Source organism: Vidua chalybeata, chromosome 23 (assembly GCF_026979565.1).
Source record: "Vidua chalybeata isolate OUT-0048 chromosome 23, bVidCha1 merged haplotype, whole genome shotgun sequence".
Classification (NCBI taxonomy): Eukaryota; Metazoa; Chordata; class Aves; order Passeriformes; family Viduidae; genus Vidua; species Vidua chalybeata.
Window position 1 is genome coordinate 2887871 of NC_071552.1, and position 11050 is coordinate 2898920.

General features: G+C 55.4%; 2 protein-coding genes across 3 annotated transcripts in view; both read left to right on the forward strand.

The window, feature by feature from the left end:
* Positions 1-3945, forward strand: part of TECTA (tectorin alpha) — a 28210-nt gene extending 24265 nt beyond the window's left edge. The window contains exon 24 of the mRNA XM_053963551.1: positions 49-3945. Coding sequence (XP_053819526.1) covers positions 49-149 — 101 coding nt within the window. The 3' untranslated portion in view covers positions 150-3945. The remainder of the gene's footprint in view (positions 1-48) is intronic.
* Positions 3946-4950: 1005 nt separating this feature from the next.
* On the forward strand, positions 4951-8978 carry SC5D (sterol-C5-desaturase). 2 transcript variants are annotated; one of them, XM_053963580.1, is made up of 5 exons: positions 4951-5047; positions 5637-5854; positions 6861-6993; positions 7399-7499; positions 7743-8978. In XM_053963580.1, exons 2-5 carry the CDS (start codon positions 5645-5647, stop codon positions 8205-8207), a joined length of 909 nt encoding a protein of 302 aa, XP_053819555.1. In that variant the 5' UTR covers positions 4951-5047; positions 5637-5644; the 3' UTR covers positions 8208-8978. The 2 variants fall into 2 exon arrangements, with proteins under 2 accessions (XP_053819555.1, XP_053819556.1); XM_053963581.1 differs by lacking the exon at positions 4951-5047 and adding an exon at positions 5063-5221.
* The last annotated feature ends 2072 nt before the right edge of the window (positions 8979-11050 follow it).

Below are 11050 nucleotides of genomic sequence, written 5' to 3' on the forward strand. Positions count from 1 at the left end.
GGGAGGCACGCAGAGCCCCAGCTCACGTGGGTCTTGTTGTGTTGGCAGCCTCCAGCTCTTCAGGGGAGCACCGTGCCCGAGTGACCCTCCTGCTGGCGGCCCAGCTGTGGCTGTGGCTGCGCTCAGCTCCGCGGCACCTGACCTCGTAGGCGCGGCCCCGCCGCCCAGCCAAAAACTGTTCTCGCGTCAGCCTGAGTCTTTGTAGGGTAGGAGACAGCCCCCCCGCCGTGGCCACGCTGCTGCCCACCCGGCCATGCTGCGAGGAGGCAGAGGGACGTGACCTGGAGAGAGATGGGACGCGGACCCGGCGGTGACATGCAGCCGGCACAGCGGCAGCAACGGCGAGACTGAGCAGGATGTCTGCCAGCAGCGATGTGGGACTGGGGTTTGGGGGTTTTTTACAGCTTTCCATCATTGATGTGGACTCAAGGAGGGGTTTTGCAGCTTTTCCCCAGGCTCTCCCTTGTGGGGTGCACTGTAGGTGGCCCACACCACTGTTGGTGGGGTGGGACAGGGTGGAGCAGGTGCTGTCCCCTCACATGGACAGCTGCAGGTCTCCACTGTCCTTGGGAGCTGCCACCAGGGTCTTACGAGCTCACAGACTCAACCAGAGGTAGGTGTTGGGGCACAGGTCATGGCCAGAGCAGTGCATTGCCATCTGTGGATGTTGTGACACCTTGGGACCGTGTCACCCTCTGACTCTGGAGCAGAGGTGGTGCTGAGGTTTGGTTCAGAGAGCCAAACTCATCCATGCGGGTCTGGAAATCTTGGCATTGTGCTGTGGTGGTGACAAGCTGGTGCCAATAATTGGAAAGAGGCGCTTTCTGGTGGGCAGGAACAAGAGTCAGAGGAAGGAGGGGTGAAATTCCCTGCTGCGTTTGTGTGGCATGCAAGGGTTGAGGGTCAGAGCGGGGTTGGGGTCTGTGGGCACAGGGCAGCATTGGGGTGCCTGGTGAAAGAGTGGGGAGCAGCCTTGGGGTGCTGGTGGGTGTGGGGGGCTGTGTTGGTGTCTTGTCTTGTGTTTGTACTCTGTGAAACGGCTGCGTGGGAATAAAAAGTGTTGTAATCCTTCGTAAGCACCGGGTCCTGTGTGATGGGGGCGAGGACGGCGAGCAGCAGCAGGGCCTGGAAGGACACCAAGGCTGCAAAGAGTCCCTGGGAGGGATGGACAGGGAATTTTGGGGTGTCAGGCAGGGGCACACGAGAGCTGAGGGCACGGGTTGTGGCTGGAGTGTGGGTCTGGCAGGTTTGCCGTGGGGTGGGCTGGGATGTAGGGCAGAAGGAGCAGAGGAGATTTGGGTTCTGGGGCAGGACAGCTGGTTCCCTTGCCTCAAGACAAGATGTCAGGTAACAGGATGTCATGGACTCTGCTCTTCTTGTTCTCTGCCTCTCAGCTCCCTCTCTGTGTCTCCGTGCCCTCTGTGTGTGTGTTAGCTCTGAGTTCTCTCCTTCACCCCTCTTTGCTCCCTGTGACTGCCTCTCTGCTGCCTCGTTCCCCCATCTCTGTTCCTCTTCGCTCTCCTGTCTGTCTCTGCCCTCTCTGTCCTCTCTCTGTGCCCTGTCTGTGCTTCTTTGCCATCCCTCTCCTGTCCCTGCTGTCTGCTCTCTCAGTGTCACTCTCAGCTGGCTCCAGTGTCTGTCTCTGTTTGCTCTTTGCGCTTCTTTGCCCTCTCTCTCCCCATATTTGCTCTCTGCCTCTGCGCCCTCTGCACCCCCCTCTTTGCTCTCCAGGTCTCCCATCTCCTTCCCCAGCCTCTCCTTGCCCCGGGCCATGTCTCACCCTCGTCTCAGCATTAATTCATGAACTGCTGAAGGATGGCAGCAGTGTGGCTGTGCTGCACCCGAGGGAGCTGCCCAAGGGCTCTGGGGGTGCTGTGGCTGCGGGGGCACCCCCCGAGGATGGAGGGGATCCCCGGGGCACTGGAGGGGCTGGCTGGCCCTCGGTGGGTGAGCAGGTGGGTAAATGTCAATTTCTTTTGGGGTTCTGAAGGTCTGGTGACCCCAAGAGATCGTAAAGAGTCTTTGCTTCCCTAGCCTAAAGCAGCTAAAGAAGAGGTTTGGAAGGTGTGAAGTCGAGTTTTCAAGGTTGTTTATTTCTTCTTATCTATAAACATTCTTTCTCTGACCTGCTGAGCTCTGGCTAGCAAGGAGGCCGTGGCCATCTGCCCTGAGCCTTGGGTGGTTCTTATATACTCAAAACTATGTGTGCCATGTTTACAGTTCCTGTACCAATATTTAAGATTTATGTTGGACAGTGTGTCTCTACCGTAAACTAATAGAAAAGTGTCACTATCACAGTAAGGCATGGAGGACAAGAATAAGGAAAAGAAGGCTAGGACATGCTTAAATTCTTCTATCTTGTACCTTTTTGAACTCTATTCTAAAAATCTCAAAATTCTACTTTTCTACCTTTTGTTAGTTTAAATATCACACTGCTAAAACTTTCGTGGCTTGTAATTCCTCATACAAAATTGACAGTTTTTTCCACAGGCTAAAATGGAAGCCACAGGTGTTTTTGACTTCGTGCCAAGGTCTCCGAGCCCCCTGCAAGGGTCTGGAGCCAGCCAGGGCAGCCAGAGGGGTGTGCTGGACTCGGACAGGTAAACAACTCCGTGGTAACACAGCGGAGCGCTGGGCAGCACTGCAAGGGCACTGGGGGGATGTTCATGATTTTCTTTGGCTCCTTAAAGGGTTTGACAGATTGTCCAAAGAGTGATGGAGAGGGGAGAGCCTGATTGTGGGGATCACGCTGACCACAGCACTGACCACAGTGCTAACCACAGTGCTAACCACAGAACTGGCCACAGAACTGACCACAGGGCTGACCACAGCACTGACCACAACCCTGGCCACAGAACTGACCAGAGCACTGACCAGAGCACTGACCACAGCGCTGACCACAGCACTGACCACAGCACTGACCACAGAACTGACCACAGCGCTGACCACAGAACTGACCACAGCGCTGACCACAGAACTGACCACAATGCTGACCACAGCTTCATAGGGCTTAATTATCCTGGAATCACCACAGTTTGGGCTGGAAGAGGAAGAGACCTAAAAGCTCCTCTCACTCCACCCCCTGCCATGGCAGGGACACCTTCCTCTGTCCCAGGCCTGTCCAGCCTGGCCTTGGACACTGCCAGGGATCCAGATCTTCTCTGGGCACCCTGTGCCAGGGCCTGCCCACCCTCACAGGGAACAACTCCTTCCCAAAATCCCATCTAACTCTGCCAGCTTTACCCTGAAGCAGAGCTGGATTTTGCTACTTGAAATCCAGACTAGTCTGTAAAAACTGGTCCTGGGATGTCAAACTCTCTTTGCTCTTAAGCTCTTCAGGTTGTAATTTAATGTTTCAAAATCAACCTGATGATACAGAGAAGAAAAAAATAGCAGCTGTCAGATGGTCTAGGGTAAATCTAACCATGGGGGCTCAAGTGGGATGATGGAAACGTGACTTTAAGGTTTTCAAAAGCTACAACTATGTTTAAAAAGGAAAAAAAAAAAGATAAAAACTCCTTAAACCCACTATTCCAACTGCATATATTTTCTTTTGCAGGGTTCTGCCTGATTTAGCCCAAATTTATTAAAGAGTGATTACTTACCTGAGTGTTAATGATGATTAAAACCAAACCCTGGCTGCTGTGTGCTCTTAATGCTGTCAGTCCAATAAATTTGGTTTAAAGTTTCAAACGCTGTTGGTGTCTTTTACATCCATCCAAGATCTGCAGCTTCAGAGGGTGAAAGTGTGAAAATGACTTTAGGTCAAGATATCACTTTTTTATTCAGCTGCCTTGCCAAAAAAGCCCTGCTGGAAATTGTTTTCCCCCTTCTCTCTGTCCTGCACTTGTCTGTCTGTATTTATGTCACCAGCAGCTTGTAAATAACAAAGGGACTCGAGCTTCCTCATAAGTCAGCGTTTCTGTCAAAGAATTCCAATTTTAATGCCTGTAACTTCAATAAAATGTAATTTTCTGGGCTGGTTTTTATATTCTGAAGCTTCCTTTAAGTTCTACTGGGAGAACAAGGAAGAGAATTGACTGTATCTTAATAAAAATAAGCTTGGGGGGTACAATTTCTGCTCATGTTGGGAAAAGTGCTGTGATTTTTGGTGGCTGAGGCAATGTCAGAAACACAGTTTGGTGAATCCCTCCATCCCTCCCTCCCAGAGTTGTTAAAATAGAACTCCACAAGAAAACACAGTAACGGAATGAAAAACAATAATGAAATTGAATAATATAATAAAAACCATATAACAATATATATAAAACAAAAAATATAAAACAATAATTAAATTAATAGAATAAAAAAACAAGAATTAAATTAAATAATAGAATAAAAATACATTAAAATATATAAAACAAAATATAAAAATACAAAACAATAATTAAACTAATAGAATAGAATAAAAACAAAAATTAAATAATAGAATAAAAATATATAACAATATATAAAAACAAATTATAAAAATATATAAAACAATTATTTAAATTAATAGAATAAAACACAGTAAAATAATAGAATAAAAATATATAACAAAATATAAAAATATAAAAGAATTATTCAAATTAATAGAATAAAAACCAATTATTCAATTAAATAATAGAATAAAAATGTATAAAAATAGATATAAAAAATATAAAAATATAAACCAATAATTTAAATTAAATTAATAGAATGGAAAACAATAATTAAAAGGAAAAGGGCTGCAAGGGTTGCCATCGCGACCGAGGGGACAGCAGGGAAGGAGCCCGGAGCGGGCAGAATTCCCCAAAATTCCGGGGGCGAGGGGCGACCGCGGAGCTCCGCACGCCCCGCCCAGACCACGCCCATCTCGACCACGCCCAATCTTAGATCACGCCTCCGACCACGCCCCACACGCACCAGCCAATGGCCACGCCCCATCTCATGACTCCGCCTCTTTCTACCCGCTGACGTCACCGCCCGAGGTGGCGCGAGCTCTTCCGCCGGTGACGTCACGTGGCGCTACCGCGCGGCCCCGCCCCCGCCCCGCCCCCGCCCCGCGCCGCTCCGGGACCCCGGGCAGGTAACGGGGCAGGGGGTTCGGGGTTCCGCGGTTCGGGTACCGGGGCGCGGGGTCACCGAGGGGGGGACACCGCCGGCAGGGCCCCCCCCGGGCCGCTGCGCCCCCCGCCAGCGCCGCCCTCCCCGTTTCTTGCGTCCCCGCCGCCGGCCGTGCCACCTGCGGCTCCCGGACACGGTGAGCCCCGCTTGGCACCCACCCTGCCCGGGGAATTGCCCCGCAGGGCACGGAACGGAGCCCGGCGCCCCATGTGCCGCCCCAAAAGGGGTTTTGCGCCCCAGAGCCACATCCCGCTGTCACCCGTCCCGCTGCCGCCCGCAGCCCGCTGTCCCCTGCCGCAAGTGCCCCCTCCCACAGGGACAGGGCACAGAATTCGGCGAGTCCCCCACTTGTGCGTCTTCCATGCTTTACACCCACAACCTGCGTGTCCCACATTTGCTTCCCAGTCCCAGCTAAGGCGATCCAGCCAGACGGACGGCATGCCAACCCTGCCAACCCCTGCCCACAACCTGGCGGGCTCCCGGTTTCCGGTGCCCCTACGGCGCTAGGCAGGGACATCTCCGAGCAGTCACACCGACTCTTTCTCCTGCAGGAGCCACCATGGATCTGGTCCTGGAAGCCGCGGACCGGCACCTCCTGACGCCCTACGTGTACCCGACGGGGTGGCCCGAGGGCGAGCCCTGCCGCCAGCTCCTCAGCCTTTTTGTCATCACCAACCTGGGCGCCCTCGCCCTCTACCTGCTCTTCGGCACCTTCAGCTACTACTTCATCTTCGACCACGAGCTCAAGAAACATCCCCAGTTCCTGGAGGTGGGTGCACCTTGCCGACTCCTCAGCCAGGCCCTGCGTGGCACTGTCCCCCTCGCCATCCCCTTGTCCATTCCAAATGTCCCCTGCCAGTGTTGTGGCACGGGCTGTCCCCGCTGTCACACCCACCCCTCTCCGCCTGCTGTTGCCCTCCATCATCCCTGACCGAAGCAAGTGCCACCACCCACAAACCCCAACACCAGAGCCCTGCCCCAAGCACAGCTGTCCCCCTGTGAGCAGCACCCTGTGTCCCACACCATGGCGCAGATGCCATGACAAAGGGGTGGCCAAGATGCCAGCCCTCCCAGCCTTATGAGGGACACTGGGGCTCTCAGATGTCCCCTGTGCCCCTGACCCCTGTTGCCACACCCCAGGTGAGCCGGGAAATGTCCCCTGTGCCCCTGACCCCTGTTGCCACACCCCACAGACCAGGTGAGCTGGGAGATGTCCCCTGTGCCCCTGACCCCTGTTGCCACACCCCAGGTGAGCTGGGAGATGTCCCCTGTGCCCCTGACCCCTCTTGACACACCCCAGGTGAGCTGGGAGATGTCCCCTGTGCCCTTGACCCCTGTTGCCACACCCCACAGACCAGGTGGAGATGTCCCCTGTACCCTTGACCACTCTTGCCACACCCCACAGAACCAGGTAGAGATGTCCCCTGTGCCCCTGACCCCTGTTGCCACACCCACAGACCAGGTGGGGATGTCCCCGTGCCCCTGACCCCTGTTGCCACACCCCACAGAACCAGGTGAGCCTGGAGATGTCCCCTGTGCCCCTGACCCCCCTTGCCACACCCCACAGAACCAGGTGGAGGTGTCCCCTGTGCCCCTGACCCCTCTTGCCACACCCACAGACCAGATGAGGATGTCCCCGTGCCCCTGACCCCTGTTGCCACACCCCACAGAACCAGGTGGAGGTGTCCCCTGTGCCCCTGACCCCCCCTTGCCACACCCCACAGACCAGGTGGGGATGTCCCCGTGCCCCTGACCCCTGTTGCCACACCCCACAGAACCAGGTGAGCCGGGAGATTGCCTACGCCCTGCGCTCCCTGCCCTGGATCAGCGTCCCCACCGTCGCCCTGTTCTTCGCCGAGGTGCGGGGCTACAGCAAACTCTACGACAACATCGAGGACTCCCCGTATGGTGAGTGACCTCCCTGCCACAGCAGTGTCCTCTCCCCACCTGGGTCACCTCCCTCAGCCCCCATTTCTCCCGATGACAACCTCGAGAAATCCTCCTGGGTACCTCCTGTTAGCCAAAAGCCCAAGTTGTCATTAGGGGAGGCACCCAGACACCCTCACTCGGGGTCGTGCTTGACACACTCCACCCTCCACAATGAGATCCTTCCCTTCCCTGGGCACAGCTCCCAGTGAAACAGCACCTGACTCACCTGCCCTGAGTCACAGGGGACAGCCTGACGCTGTCACCTCACTGGGGCAGACCCTGACAAGACTCAGATGTGTCTCCCACCACGAGGACTCTTGTGGAGACCCTCACAGCCTCCTGATGGCCACATGTGCCACCTCTAACAACCCTGTCCCCACCCAGGCTGGTCTGGTGTCTTCCTCAGCATGCTGTCCTTCCTCTTCTTCACTGACATGGGCATCTACTGGATACACCGTGGTCTCCACCACAAGCTGTTCTATAAGGTATGGGACAGGACAGGGGGCTCTGGACAAGAGTCCTTGTCCTGCTCTGGTGACATTTCCAAGCTGCATGCTCGGGTGGGAATGGCTGAACACCATGTGATGGGAGCTGAGAGCCCTTTAGGGCACGTGTCCCCCTCTCAGTTTGGGTGGTGGTGGCCCAAACAGCATCCCTTGTGGCCATGAATCTGGCTGGGGGACCCTCTAAAGGGGCCCACCCCGACTGACAGCCCCGTGTCCCCGCAGCGCTTCCACAAGCCCCACCACCTGTGGAAGATCGCCACGCCCTTCGCCAGCCACGCCTTCCACCCCGTGGATGGCTTCATGCAGAGCCTGCCCTACCACATCTACCCCTTCCTGTTCCCCCTGCACAAAGTCACCTACCTGGGCCTCTACATCTTCGTCAACGTCTGGACCATCTCCATCCACGACGGCGACTACCGCGTGCCGCGGCTGCTGCGGCACGTCATCAACGGCTCTGCCCACCACACCGACCACCACCTGTACTTCGACTACAACTACGGGCAGTATTTCACCCTCTGGGACAAGATTGGTGGTTCTTACAAGAGCCCCACGTCCTTCGAGGGCAAAGGCCCCCACGATTACTTGCGCAAGCTCCGAGAGAAAGACCTGGCAGCGTCCAACGGCATCGGGGCCTCCAAGAAAGACCCGGCAGCGTCCAACGGCATCGGGGCCTCCAAGACTGAGTAGGCTTCCTCCGAGTGTGTCCCTTCTCTGGCTGGATCTTGTCCCATTCCTCACCAGCCACCCAAGACTATTTCCCACGGACAAAGAGCCCCTGTCCCTGATGACGTGACCAGTGTGGGGTGATTTTTGGTGAGCGTCCGACCTGCCCCGGTCCCAAAACGGCGGTGCCCGGCCTTGCTCCACACCACAGATCTGCCCTGTTTTTCCTACTGCTTCCCCTCCCAGCTCCCTTTGGATCTCTGCTAAGGTCCCTGAGCTGCTTTAGTGCTGTGCTGATGCTCTACAGGAAGAATAACATGGCACAAATAGAACAGTAACATGGCACAAATTAACATGACTTCGTGGCGGGGTCTTTGTTCCGCTGCTGCGCCCCTTTGTTGATGATTCATTGTTCCCATCATGGTGTCCATCGGGACAAGCTGTATTTTGGGAAAAAAACCCTACATTTTGGAGGTGGTGTGGCTTCTTCTGATGGCTCCCTTGGTGGGACTTCTTGCACTCAACCTCCCTCCTCTTGCCCGGGGATGTCCCATGGGAACATCATGCTTGTAGGACAGAGGCAGGCTTTGAGTACTGTGGGTCTCTCAAGCTCCCTGAGAACATTGAGAGGGAAGGGAGGAGGACCAGGCACCCAGATGTGAGGGGCAGGGGCTTCTCCTCACTCAAGGGTTTGTGGCCAGCTTCTCCCCTTAAGGGCCTGTGTGTTTCCTGCTGAAATCTGGTCACCCCACCTTTGGGGTGACCCATGTTCAATAAATCTCAATTGCCAACTTGCCTGCTGTTTGGTCCCTTCTCCCAAAAGTCTCCTGGGGCAGCCCTACAGCACCCATGAGGGGCTTGGCACAGACCCGTGCTGTGCTGGCAGCAAATTTGGGCCAAAGCAGCAGAAGATGGGCAAAATACAGTCAGAGTGGCCAGAGCCACCTCCAGTGCCCCAAACCCCCTTAGGTGTGACCAGGTCCCTGCACAGTGACACCTGTGCTTTCCCACTCCCTGCTCCCCCAGTCTCACCAGTCCCTGCTGCCCTTACTGGGGGTGGAGGCCCTTCTGGGAGTCCCTTGCTGTGGTGACAGCCCCTCTGCTCCTCATCCAGCCTCAGCTGTCCCCAGGCAGGGCATGGCCCGAGGCCACACCACCACACCCCTGGCACCTGGTGAGCACAAGGGACACCTGTCCCACGTCCTGCCAGCACGGTCACGCTCTGCCTTCACCTTTTCACCCATCCCAACTTGCTCTCCCCACATGGAACAGCACCCCTGACCTCTGTTTGCTCATTAACCTGGGGCCTGGAGCACTGCCTGGGATCAAGGCACAGCCCAGATCAAACACAGTGACATCACAGACCTTGGCCACCCTGATTCCCAATCCGCTCTTGGGAAAAGGCCCCAGACTTCTCATCACCCCAACCTTCCTCCTTAGCTGAGCCTAATGCCTGGGCACCCCATCCTGGTAGTGCCCAGACAGTGGCCCTCAGCAGCTGGGTCCTTGCAGGGCAGTAAATTTCATCCTAGGATGAATTGCATCACTCCTGGTGCCCAGTGCACCCTCCCACGGCCCTTCTGCCAAACACCTGGCATTCCCCTCGGGATGGATCTGCAGCACCCCAGCTCCAGGGCACAGGGAGGTCGTGTCCTGCCGGTCACACACCCCCGGTGCCAAGGCTGCCGGCACAGGACGCGTCCCCCGTGGTGGCCTTGGGGCACTGTGGCACGGAGAGCAGCAGCTCTGGTTCTGCTCTGGCTCTGGTCCCCTGATGCTGCTGTTGCCACAAGATGGGGATGTTGCTCATGACAGCTATGGCTGGAGCTGCACCTGCGTGGATGCCCTTCCTCCTCCTCCTCCTCATTCCCCAACGTGGGGCAGGAGCGGCTCTCTTAGAGGACACACATGGGGTGTCCCTGCTCCAGTTCCATGACCCCATTCCTCATGCTTTTCCTGGCATCGGAGCCTTTTCTGCTGATTTGTCTGCGATAGCTTCCCTGTCCCACCCCACACAGAGCATTTCCTTCCTTCCCTTCACCCCCCACACTGCTGTGCCACACACCAGGGCAGTGCACGTTTGTGCCACACATGGAACATCCCCCTCAGAGACACCCCAGCACACAAAGTGACCCGTGGAGTGTGAATGCAACAATTGGGTGCCTCTGACACAGCCCTGAGCCCTGCAGGAAACCCTACCACCATCATCATCCTCTGAGGAAGGCTCTGAGGCCAGTGCCATGGGTAGGGTGCTGTCTTTGGCTCCTGGCATCCCTGTTTTGCTCCCTGATTCAACTCCAGCAACAAGCAATGGTTCCTTTAAGCAGCTTTAATCTCTCAGTGAGGCTTTGTGGGGAATGGCTGTTGCAGCCCCTCAGTCTCCCAAACCCTCTGGGACCTCTAAAGCTGGGACAGGGAAAGGTCTCAAGGAAGAGGGGAAGGAAAACCAGGGGATCAGGGGCTCCTCACCTTGCTCTTGGAGTTCACAGCTTTTGCTGCTGATGAAATCCAGATGGACCTTAAAATAAACTCTGCACTGTTCCCCTCTCCCCTTTACGTCTCTTTTCAAGAAACAAAAAATACCTTGGCAAGGGAAACGTGTGTTTCCCTGCACAAAGAAAGAGCCATTCATCTGTGAGCATTTACCAGGGCTGGGCTCACCCAAGAGCTCCTGGCTAAAGCTCTCTCCATGTGCCCACCACAGGGAGCTCACAGGGGGACAGGGACCCTTCTTGAACCCTGCAAGAAGTGTGAAACAAGGGCTGGAAGAGAGAAAACAACCCCCCCAAACACCATTTTCCTCCATTTAGCACCTCAGCAAAGGCAGTTCCTCATTTCCTCCTATTTCTTACTCTATTCCTCATCTC